General features: G+C 39.6%; 1 protein-coding gene across 3 annotated transcripts in view; it reads right to left on the reverse strand.

Moving 5' to 3' along the window:
- Nucleotides 1-2564, reverse strand: part of MICU3 (mitochondrial calcium uptake family member 3) — a 97108-nt gene extending 94544 nt beyond the window's left edge. The window contains exon 1 of one of the 3 annotated variants that reach the window (XM_060085917.1): nucleotides 2151-2564. In XM_060085917.1, coding sequence (XP_059941900.1) covers nucleotides 2151-2549 — 399 coding nt within the window. In that variant the 5' untranslated portion in view covers nucleotides 2550-2564. Of the gene's footprint in view, nucleotides 1-2109 lie in introns of all 3 variants that reach the window. The other 2 variants (XM_060085916.1, XM_060085915.1) reach the window with 2 other exon arrangements.
- Nucleotides 2565-12798: the final 10234 nt, after the last annotated feature.

Here is a 12798-nt window from a genome sequence, read left to right on the forward strand (position 1 = left end):
CAGAGAACACAAAAATAGTTCTTTGAATTAAAAAATTAGAATAGCTGAAATAAAATACTTAATAGGAAGGGTGGAAGATAAAGTCAAGGATATCTCTGATAAAAACAAACAAAAAGATTAAAAAGTTAGAATTTAAGAAAGATTAAAATTTGAATTAAATTAGGATCTCTCAGGAGGTGTAACTTCAGACTAATAGAGATTCCAAAAAAAGAAAATAGAGAAGAAACTGTCCAAGAAATAATACAAGAAAAGTATAGAGAACTTTCAGACGTGAATTTCCATATTGAAAGGACCCTCGAGTATAAGGCACAATAAATGAAAAACTGCCCACACCAAAGCTCCTTATTGTGAAGTTTTCAAACACCAGGGATAAAAAGATTATAAAAGTTTTCAGTGGGGGGAAAGGTAAAATACAAAAAGGAATAATGATCAGGATATACTACTGGAGACTTGGCAAGGGTAAGAGATGATTTCAGTATTATTTGACTTTTAAAACAATGTACAGCAATTCTTATAAACACCATGCAATAATAATGTAATTAAATAAATAGACAATAAATAGGTAAACAAATGAATAAAATAAAAGTAAAACCAATTTACTGAATGCTCACTACCTGCTAGGGGTGCCATTCAAACTCCTTTAAATATATTAACTCATTTAACTCTCATAACTCTATGAGGAAGACACTATTAACCTCATTTACAGATGAGGAAACAGGCATTGAGAGATTCAGTAATGATACATCTAGGAACTGGTGGAGCCAGAGTCCTGGCTTTCTGAGCGTGGTCTTTCAAAAACTGCATGATACTGTCTCTCAACTTCAAAAGTAAAATGAATTTTAAAAAAGAAGGAAAGAAAATACCATGTGAACGTTCACTACCATCCTAATCTTTTCCCAGATAACTATGGTTGATGAAAAGTTCTGACTTGGTCAATCAGGACACAAGCTTAATGTGTGTGTGGGGGGGGGGGATGAAGGTTGAGGGTATTTGCTAGTATTTTAAGTATTCATTGTATAAAAATACTTTATGCTATGTATGTGTGATTTGCTGCTACAAGGTCGATAAACTAGATTCCCTGCCCTAAATACAACAACAATCTCCAAAAGAACTGATGCACTTACATCAGATCACCATTGCGTATTTGGTCAAAGAATAAAGGGTATATAAATCTCATTAAAGTTAGAAACAGAATAGCTGCCTCTTTTCCAAAGTACTGTCATCTAAGCCCCTCACACTCTTCTTGTCTTGCAAGAAAAATTTCCCTAGATGATTTCCTAGTCATACATGACTATTAAATATACTGATAAGACAAAAACTTCAGGCCCCTTCACTCACTCTTGCCTTACACTCACCTTTACCTTATATTATCAACTACATAATGAGACTTGAACATTGTCATCTGAAGTTCTTCTGCAGGAGTTAGCTTCATTCAGTTCCCTACTTTCCATCGTCTCACTGTCCCTACTTAATATCTGGCTTTAGTTGGGGGAAAAATTAGAGAAATATATTTTTTGAATAATTTTTTTTCTTTTCCAATCTGGTGACATCTTCATTCATTCTTTCTGACCTATGATAGGGAGGCTACACAGTTTTGGCACTTCCTTTCTTGGGACTAATAAACTTCCATACAATAATGTCGAGGCTTCTGGGACCTCAGACCCTCCTTCGGTGCCCTCCTACTGCACTGGACTTCCTCCATCATTTGTTATCGCATGGCCCTGCCTGGGAGTCCTTTCTCTCACATATGCGGCCCTCCACTTTCTGCCTGTCATGCCTTTGACTTCTTCTGCGTCGCTTTTTGGTTTTGTTTTGTCGTGAGTTTGGGTTTTGGTAGATAGGTGATGACTGCAGCAACCTTTAAGATCCTGATGTGATGCATCAAGACGTGATGCATCATGTACGTCTTCCCAACACCTGGGTGAACAGACCCGGGGCTGCCTGGCCTATTAGATTTCTGTCTCGCTCACAGGACGTCCCGATCTGTAGCCGCAGAATCACACTGCGACAACCCCCAACGTCCGGTCTCACGCGCGCCCTGCACGGCTGTCACACCGTCCCCCCCAGCGCTCAGGTGTAACACCTGGCGGTCCTAACCCCGAGAGTCACCTGCGGGCCGGCCGGGCGCGCGCAGGTGCTCACGCACATACCGTCTCCTTGGCAGCGGCGACCGGGATGGGAAGCAGCCCCCGGCCGCGGGGCGGTTCCTCCGGCTCTGCGGCCGCGCTCTTGGAGGGGAGCCAGGGGGCGGGCGCCCGCTCGGAGTCGGCCCTGGGGTCCCCATACAGCTGGTAGCACACCAGGCCGACCAGACCCCCGCCGGCCGCGGCCGCGATGCTCAGCTCCCCCCAGCGCCGCCGCCGCCTCCAAGCCGCCTCAGCCACAGCCCCCTCCTCCTCCTCCCGGCAGAAGGGCCGGCCGGGAGGGCCCGGGGCTATGCCCGCAGGCCGCCCGCACGGCCCAGGGAAGGGATGAGAAGGCGAGGGCGAAGGCGAGGGCGGAGGCGGGAGCCGAGGCGGCGGCCGCAGAAGCCTCCGCAGCGCAGCCATAGCGGGAGCTGCCCGCACAGGAGATAGGAGGGGGCGGACGAAGCGGTGGAGCGGGGCCCGAAACCTCGCGAGAAGTTGGTGCGCTGAGGTTCGCTGCTGTCCGAGAGCGACCCCTACGATTGCGCGGCCTGGGGTCCCCTCCGGGCGGCCTTCAGCTGCGGAACCGGGGGTCTCTGGCTGGGGAGAGCCTGGGGAGGAGGGGGCGCAACCAGCTGCCCCTCGGCCCCGCGTTCCCAGCCCAACTCCGCGGTCATAAATAACTGCGCCTCCCCCGGGCGACACCTGACTGCGCGAGAACACAACACCGCAGGCGACAGCCAGGTCGTCGGAGCTGAGCCGAGCCCTCGGGGGCGGGGGTGTCGGGCGCCCCTCCGCTAACGTGACCCTTCGCCTCTGCTTTGCTGGGTGGGTCTCGAATCATCGGTAATGCCCCTCTAAGAAAGTCACATCCCCTAACGGTATCCTGATCTTCTGATACGAGGTCGGGAATAATTTGGAACGGTATCTTCAGGTGTACAACAAAAATGAGATATAAAAATTTGGCTCGAGTCATAAATATAGCAAATTAAGTAAAAGGATTTTTTTTGACTACATGACAGCTTCTGGTCTTTTGATGGGGGAAGGCTAATGCTGTTTTTTAGTTACCGTTAATATGTTTAAAAAACTTTACCATACCAGCGGCGTGACTTAATTCAATAAAACAGAACTGTCTTACTTTTGGGGGAAGTTGTTGATATAAATAATCGGTACGTGTATTGTGCCATTTTTTATTTTTGTTATTCCTATACTTGTTTGTTTGCTACACTTTATGAGAAAGTGTTTATGATATTCTTATCAGTTTCCTGCCCCTGAACCCAGTTTTGGTAACTTAGTTACCTAGCTTTGGTCTTTATATTCTGGAATGTTTCCAGGAGCCCTTAAAATATTCTGGGTCTAGGGATGTGCACAACTAAATTTATTAGTCTCAAATGGGCTGCGGTCACAAGGGGATTAGATCCTGGCAAGTCTTATGAAAACTGAGGGCTTTCAGAGGCAAACAAAATGAGATTTTCTGGCCCAGGTCCTGCTATTGCCACTCCTCACTAACCCCTTGCCTATAAGTAATCTATCAGATACACCTCAGTTACATCTTGTTTTAATATAGGCTAATGGAATTTTCCTTTCTTAAAGCCACTAAAAGTGATGAACAGAAAAAGCCTCTATAACATGAACAAAATGTGTCTATTTTAGGATGCCACCTCTGTATTTCTTTTACTTTCAGCCTGTTGGTTTCATATAACCAGTGCCTCAAGGAAGACTCAGTGGTGGCTCCTTGTTTCATCACCAAGATTCCTTCAATTTCTGTCTTCTCTGAATTCTGGAAAATTCCCACAGAAGCATTTATTCTCTGGATCTACAACACAGTTCTTCTTCTGGCACTGTTTACTTCGAGCTGAATACAATTTCCGGATTTTCTCATAAATTTCTGACATGGCCTAATAGCAGAATTCTTGGACAGACTGATGAATTTTTATTAGCTGCATATTAAAAGCTGAGTAGCTTAAAAAGAATTAGGGAGGTAATACAATAAGGTATTACAATTAAAGAAAATGACAGAAATTATCCATCTAAGATGATTTCACATATCTATCTATATAATTTCTCTCCAGTTTAAAAAAAAATTTAATGTAGCTCCTGCAAGCCATTTCTTTGGCTAGAAACCAAGTTCTGCCATGAGAGGTGCTGGGTTTAGGTTCGCCAAGTACTCAGAAAGCTTTGGATAAAAGGTCTCTCAACATGCAGAAGTTATTCTAACTTTCCTCAGTACCTCTCTTCTAAAAGCTAAATTTCCTTAAGAATGGTTATTATTTTCTTCTCACTTCTGATGCTCTGTAACTATAGCTACATGAAAATAACTCTATTCCTTTATTACCTGTATATTTTGAGTTTAATTTTCAGAGGGAAAAATTATTATTTTTTAAAAACGTGATATTAGGAATTTGGAAAATTTTTTGAAATTACAGGTAATAATGTTAGATCGATATAGATTTAGCCTAATTTCTTTCATCTTTTATTTCAATTCTACTATTAATAATATCCAAAAAATGTCCCTAATATACAGGGAGAGCCTGCACCTTCAAAAAAATTTGACTTATGTTCACTATGGTCTAAGTAAAAAGAAGTGCTCTAAAGCATTTAAAAATATTTACAACAGCAGGAATTAAGCCAGACAGTTTTTCAGGAAAGCATCAGTGGAGTGATCAAGTAGAAGGCAAATCTGGACTCTTGATTTTGCTACATCTTAACTGCATAACCTATAATGCTTTGGAGGCCACAGTTTCCTACAAAATAATGGAATTGAATAGATGATCACCCTCTGAACCCATGATCCTAATTAACCAAAATGCTCCAAGCATATTAGTAAAGCGAATATAGATACTTCCTTCATAGCATTTTTCATGTCATTTCCCTTCTCAAAACACATAATTGCCCTACAATTGCTTTATTCTTTCCAATTAAAATTCCACCCCATGACCTAATTATTTTAACCTTTTAATACTTTTAAAATAGCAAATAAATGAGTGACTTTTAAATTTTGAAAATGTGAAATTTAAGTGTAATATGTGTCATGCCTAGGCACAAATTTCCTGTTTAACAAATCTTCTATTAAAAAAAGTCCTGCTTATCTAGTTGTACTCACTCTGAGCACCAGAATCTTGACTAGTTGGAAAAGGAGAAATTATCTCTGAGGCCCTACATCAGGGCACATGAGCCTCCCCACCCACAGGTCTACTCAATTCTAACAGAGGGAGGCTACCAGCCAAAGAGTAAGGCTGAAGCAAGCCACTTCTCTCTTGGGAAAGTTGTCCCCATCTTCAGTGCTGTTTTCCTTGGGGGACAATTGGCAAAATCTAAAGAAAAAATGATGGGAAAGGTGTGTTCTGGGGGGTTGCAGCCTTTTCTTGGACTTTTGTCTTCAGAGTGCCAGCCACTAGGAGTCTGGAACTTTATTCCCCAGCATCCAGAGCCATGGAAACCAATTTATCGTAGGAGCTGAGAAAACAGATCGTTTTCTATTTTGACTAGCTCCCACTCCGAACGACAAGTTGACAATGGTTTGCACTCTGCCCTCTTCCCTTAGTCAAAGCAAATTCTTCTAAGCTTCATGAAGCCAGATCATCTATTTGGCTCAAATGCTGGCACATAGTAGGACTTCAACAAATGCTTATTAAATGAAGAAAGGAATTTATTATTGTAATGAGGGGGAGGGGGAGAGACAAGATGGGAATGTGAATCAGGAGACAAGGAAATAAAGTAACTCATCTGATGCTAAAGAAGTTGATAAAATAAGCAACACATCCTAAAAGGCAATTAATGCAAATGGACGGGCAAAATGAGCAAGCAAGATGTTGGCAAGAAAAAGTTGCGGTCACGGACAAGGGCTGATTCAGAAACAAATTTTGTGATTTTGTGATTTGAAGCCATCCTCTTACATAGTAATAAGAGGCATAATCCTGCTACATTTAGAGCCTTAAAACAATACACTTCCATCTGGTTCTTTTTGTGCTCTGACAAATTCCAGCATGCTCCATTGCCAAAGTTCAGTGATTTGACCTTGATACCTTCCATTCATTCTTACATATCTCACTGGTGACACCACCAAGCTGCCAGTTCATTCTTACATATCTCACTGGTGACACCACCAAGCTGCCATACACATTTAACTATCTAACTTCAAGACCAGTGATAATCTTGCTCTGACCATTATATCTGTCCAATCTGATTTCTATAATTTCCGATTTTATATAATTTCCAGGGTCTTTGCTGACAGTGTCTCACTGTTCAATTCTTGTTATTGCCCTTACCCTCCATTTGGTAGCCAGGACCTCTTTTCCTATGTATTTGGGAAACAAGGAACAGCAAAGCCACCTGCCTGAAACATGTGAGCCCTTTCTCAATTGTCATATTCTGTTTCCATGCCTGATAGTGATTAAAGTTTCCATGCCTATCAGAAGCTGTCTTCTGGGAAGAATAGCCTCAGAGTAATAATATATTGATCATCTATTATGCAAGCATGATATTTGGGTGACAAAACAATGTCATCTTTATAAAACTGTTTGCAGTCACTACTAGAGTTTAGCATATGCATGCCCTATGACCCATCAATTTCAATCCTAGGTGAAATACTCAACAGAAATGAATACTTATGTACACCAAAAGACATATAGAGAAATATTTTTAACTGGCCAGAAACTATTCATAAGTTCATCAATAGTGCCCTGGATTTTTTAAAATTGTGTTATATTCACACAATTGAATGCTATATAGCAATGAAAATTACTGAAATGCAACTACATGCAATCATGTGGATCAAAGAAGGCAGACACAAAAGAATTGTATTATTCTATTTATAATGTTCAAAAACTATATATATATATATATATATATATATATACATACATGTGATGTCAAAAATCATAATAGTGGTTTCTTTGGGTAGAGGGTAGTGACTAGAAGTGGGAAAAGAGGGTTCTAGAGTTCTGTTCATGTTCTGTTTCTTGATATGGGTGCTGGTTAAACAAGTGTATTCACTCTGGAAATTCCTGGAGCTATCCATTTACAATTTGTATATTTTTTAATGCATGTCATACTTCAATTAAAAGTTTATATAAAATAAAATAAAAAAAAAAAAAAAAAAAAAAAAAAAAAAGTTTATATAAAATAAAAAATAGATTTTCTTCCTAATGTTCTTATATGATGTGTTATTTACTGTAGTGTTATAACTTGCTCAGTTCTGAACTATGTGACTTAAAAGGAATGTATAGAGCTTGTAAAGAGTTAAGAGCAAAAATTAATTGAAGAGTTGGAAACTAACAGAAAAGGTAGATAATGTTGATATAGCCTAAAGAGATTTAATGAGGGAGCATCTTAAAAAGTCTTCTAGTACCTGAAAATCCTTAAGAAGCTGCTCATTAGCTATTTTCCTTATTTAGTAAGGAAAGACCAAAAGGAACTTGGTATTTTAAGCAGCAACCTAGTGTTTCATCTTCTTTGACTTGTAGCACTTTCTCCTGTGAAATGTCCATATGGACAGACCCAGTAGGTATCTGGTGGTAAGACCTAGTGCAACCAGTATATACCCTTGTCTCTGGCTCTAACCCCAGACTGTCAGGTGTTGGATGGGAAATTGCTTTAAGGGCAGGTAATCAAACAGAAGGGCAGCCTTCAGAACAGATGGAAAGCTCAGCACCAAGAGGGAACCATTAGAGAAATCAAGCATAGCATAAGGTAAGTCCATGTACATATGTGCAGAAATTTAGTGGGATGGCAAACCAGTCTCATTTCTTGCCAACTCCAACTGATTGGCGTGTGTTACCCAGAACACTGCGCTGAGCAAAATTTTCAGACAAGGTCCAGAATTCCCAGTAAACAACAGCAGAGTGTCTCTAGTTGAAAACAGGAGGGGATCCAGATCCTGTCCACTTAAAGCCACTCTTTAAACACCCACAGCCAGGCCTGAAGCATCTCTGTAGAATCTTAGGGCTTAAAAATCACGAAAATGTACACATCTTTAATTTTTTCTGATGAGGAAAAGAATTTAAAAATTTCGTCTGGGTCACACAATCTGGGCTTCAGCCTCGATATTCTGCCCTGTATCTACGTAGTTTCTATATTGCAATCAGACACTAAGAATTTAAAAGTTTTTCTTGAAACGCATTAATATGCAAGGAGTAGAATAGAATTGCATTAGCTCAAATAAAAGAATTATTTTATGGATAAAAGCCATATCAAATCCAGGAACAGTGGTACTATGAGATCTAAGAAACTATGGTAACCAGGTTAGATCTAGAGACCCACATAGTAAGAGTTCAAGGACATTCATTCTAACATACTGGTGTGAACATGACTTGGCTGCTAATCCCACCAGTCTCTATGAGTCTTAGGTCAGAACCTAAAGATAGAGTGTTGGCTTGGTCTACCCTACAGATGTGTTCTATCTTTGTTAGTTTCTTACTCTAAGGCCAATCAGCTGTGCCTGGGATGAAAGGGGTGGAGTCATATGGAGGAACAGTTTCTGGGAAATACGAAGAATAGCTTCTCTTAGAAGGCTCGGTGGGCAGGCACCAGTGGTGTGCTGGTAAATGTTTAACAGCTGGTTCTGGGGTAGGAGACAGGGGAGTCCTTATTTGTAGTGTTTACAGATTTCCATGGTGTATATACTCCCACCACAGCTGATGTCAAGCTACCAACATGACATTACTGACTGCAGAGTTGTGAAAAGATTCACAGTAGCACATCATTATATAAAATTTGCATGATACACATACAAAAGAGGTAACAGGAATAGTAAAAAAATTGGGGGAGTGATAAGTTTTTAGTACTTATTACCTTTGATTTTAATATAATTTATCTAATTGTAAATTTATGTAACTTAATTTTTAAAATGTCTCTTACAACTTGGCTCACTAAATGCCTGAAAATTTAACAATCAGCTCTACTGAGCTTGAGCAAGCAGGCTGCACCACACGACTACTTAAAGATTACCATATTCATTAGAGAGTTTGGGAGCTCTTGAAGACCACTGTTTGATTCCAGAAGGAAACAGAATAAGAAGGACATAAAACTAGCCAAAAAAGATCAGGACCTGCCTTTAGCCACAAATGGCAAAATGAATTTACCCATCCTTTAGTCAAGAAGAGGGTTAACAACCTTCCCTCTCTTCTTGGGGTCGTTAATTATTTTCAGTCAACCTGCATACAGATGATACTATGGAAATTTTTTATTCTTTTTTTTCTAACTTTCTATTTTATATTGGAGTGTAGTTGATTAAAAATGTTGTGATAGTTTCAGGTGTACAGCAAAGTGATTCAGTTATACATATACATGTATCTATTCTTTTTCAAATTCTTTTCCCATTTAGGTTGTTATATATTATTGAGCAGAGTTTCCCTGTGCTATACAGTTGGTCTTTGTTGATTATCCTTTTTTTTTTTTTTTTTTGCATTACGCGGGCCTCTCACTGTTGTGGCCTTTCCCGTTGCGGAGCACAGGCTCCGGACGCGCAGGCTCAGCGGCCATGGCTCACGGGCCCAGCCGCTCCGCGGCATGTGGGATCTTCCCAGCCCGGGGCACGAACCCGTGTCCCCTGCATCGCCAGGCGGACTCTCAACCACTGCGCCACCAGGGAAGCCCTTGATTATCCATTTTAAATACAGCAGTGTGTACATGTGAATCCCAAACTCCCTAACTATCCCTTCCCCCCTACCCTTCTCCCTTTATTTTTATTCTTTCCAATTAATTATATTTGTTTTTCCAAAGACTTGGAATTAAGGAATCATCTCAGGTCTAGATGGGTGCAACTGACTAACCAGGACCAGGTGGAGACTATTCTAGAGCTGAGCCTGCAGCTACCTAGTTAAAAAGTGTTGCATTAAAAACTGACACCCAATAGGGACCAACTTCATTTGATATTGCCAGGTGATTAGGTCTTGCTTTATGCTAATATTAATTTTTAGGTTTGATTAAAATGTTATTTAAAACATAGCAATATAATACATCTAAACAATACTTGAATTTATTACATTTAAAATTCAGGGGTTTTGTTCACAGGAAGATGTTCATTTTAAGCCAAAGTAATAATCAAGTGGTTTTGGTTACTATGCAATATCTTTTTATGTTAGAATAAATCAGTTTGCCTCAAACACTAGAGACTGATCTAAAAGCAAAAAGTCTGAAAATAGGGGTGTTCATAAGTTTCTTGGCAACTGAAGCATATCAAAACTCTTGTGCTTTGAAAATGTTTGCCATTTTTTCAGGATCATGTCAAATCTTATGTTCAGGAACCTGTAAACCTCAGACCACCACATCAAGGGAAGTAAAGTGAACCTTTCACTTGATGACAAGACTTTATAGAATACCACTAAACGAGTTTCTCTAACATTGTCATGCAGGTGCCGGGGGCTCCTTGAACAAATTATTCAAGAATAAGGAGGTCTGTTCCTTCATCCTTCCAGTGTTATACAAGGAAACCATGTTTGATTAGAATTTTATTGCGTGTAGCATTTGTTTCGGGGCATATGCTTTGATCAAAATCTATGTAATGGAGGCTTGTGTTCTATGATATCCAGAATTAATCATTGTACTCTTGGCTATGGTTAAATATAATAATTACACTGACTTACTTATTAAACACCTATGTGCCTGTGAAGAGTTCATCCCTAAAATGAATTTTAAATAAAGAGGAACATCAAACAGTGATGAAACCCATATATGAAACTCAAGGTCATTATCCAAACTATGTGCTTTCTCAGACTGATAATGAATCAAATAAAGGAGGAAGAGCTAAAAGTTGAACTAACAGAGTAATTCATCATCTTAAGTCTCTTAAAAGTGGAAACAAATGAGAAATGGATTTCAGGACATGGGATAAATATTCCTTTTTAAAAAATTTCCATTCTGTAGATTAAAATTAAATTTCCTTCTAATCTTTCTCTGATAATTATGTATGACTGCTATAACATCCAACTGGAAGAGGCCACCAGGCAGTTAGAGATGTGAAACCAGAGAGAGGTCTTAAAGTTGGTAATACCACTCTGCAGCTTTGTACTGAAATTTAGTTGAATTTTAAATGTGATATTAGTAAAAAATAAGATACTTTGAAAGACAGTTTATGTATACTATAAATGGATTATGTTAGTCAAAAATTATAAATTATGTAGCATTTATACAACAATGGGAGCTTGCAGATACATCTAGAGAAATACTGTGCTGTGTTTGAGAACTTCAGAAGTTGGAACCTCATGTACATAAAATATCTTTATCTACATATTTGTTTTGCTAAAATATCAGTATTTGAGCCTCATAATTAGAACTGTCCTTATCTTCTTTAAATCTCTAGCTTTAAGGGATGAAGAATTTAAGTAATTTGAAGAAATAGGTTTGTGAAAATCAGTCTATAAAGCAAAGTTACTGAATTCTATTTTCCAATTAAATTTTGCCTTGATATTTGAATAGAGAATCATAAAAATGTCAGGTTGAATGGAGCCATGGAGATAATCTAATCCAAGACCTGTATTTTAGGGGAGGAAACTTACCAGGAGGAATGTCCTAGTCTGAATTCTGTCTGCTTCCCCTCCCTAACAGGACTCTGCTTAGATACAAATTTTCCTAAATGTTTCTTCTGTTCCAAGGATGGTTTAATCTACCCTGCTACCTGCTTTCTACAAAATACCTTGAACTTCCCCATCTTAGCACCACCATTATCACGTTCTCCTCTACTTGTTTGTATCAGCCAATTAGACAGTAAGTGGCAGAAAGATGGAGATGGTGTTTTGCCATTTAACAAACACAGACGGTACTTGTTATATAGTAAGAACTGATGCATTTTTTGAATGAAAGGCAAATATTTGTTTTTCTAAAATTACCTAGAATTCATGCAAATTTAACATGAATAGAAATTCTTTGGGATACTAAAGATATGAATTAAATTGTTCAAAATTCAGAAACCCAAGTCAAGAAACTACTAGTTTAAAATGATTGCCCTGAAAAATACATTTCAATTGTAACAGCTCATTAGAGATACTTACAATTTATTATATTGATAACTTTGAGGAACTCATAGTGGGTCTGTGTTTACTGAAGTCAATCATAAAAGACTGCTGTCTGAACCTTTCACCTCTTATTTTAAAAAATCTACATAAAGTTTATTTACTGTTGCAATTGTGTCTTTTTGGTTGTATATTCTGGAACATGCAGTTTTTTTTTTTGCTGTACGCGGGCCTACTCACTGTTGTGGCCTCTCCCGTTGCGGAGCACAAGCGCAGGCTCAGCAGCCATGGCTCACGGGCCCAGCTGCTCTGCGGCATGAGGGATCTTCCCGGACCGGGGCACGAACCCGTGTCCCCTGCATCGCCAGGCGGACCCTCAACCACTGCGCCACCAGGGAAGCACTGGTACATGCAGTTTTATGGGTGATGCAATTCTCAGAGAAGAACTGTTCTTTTTATTGGCTTTGTGTGACAGCAAACTACTCCGAATCCAGTTCCTTTCTGTTTCATTCACTTGACTCAGCTCCTTGTCCTTGAACTCATGTCACAATTTCATTGCCAGCTAGAAACTTATAGCCTTGTTTGCAGGAAGAGCTTCAGTCAAATATATTCAGCGTCAGTACTTTCGTGGTGTCCTGACAGCCCCACAGTATCTACTGAGCTGCATTTTATTCCCCATCAAGATCACTCACATTTTCTGTCATACAGAGTGAAGTAAGTCA

Source organism: Mesoplodon densirostris, chromosome 20, assembly GCF_025265405.1.
Source record: "Mesoplodon densirostris isolate mMesDen1 chromosome 20, mMesDen1 primary haplotype, whole genome shotgun sequence".
In the NCBI taxonomy this organism is placed as follows: domain Eukaryota; kingdom Metazoa; phylum Chordata; class Mammalia; order Artiodactyla; family Ziphiidae; genus Mesoplodon; species Mesoplodon densirostris.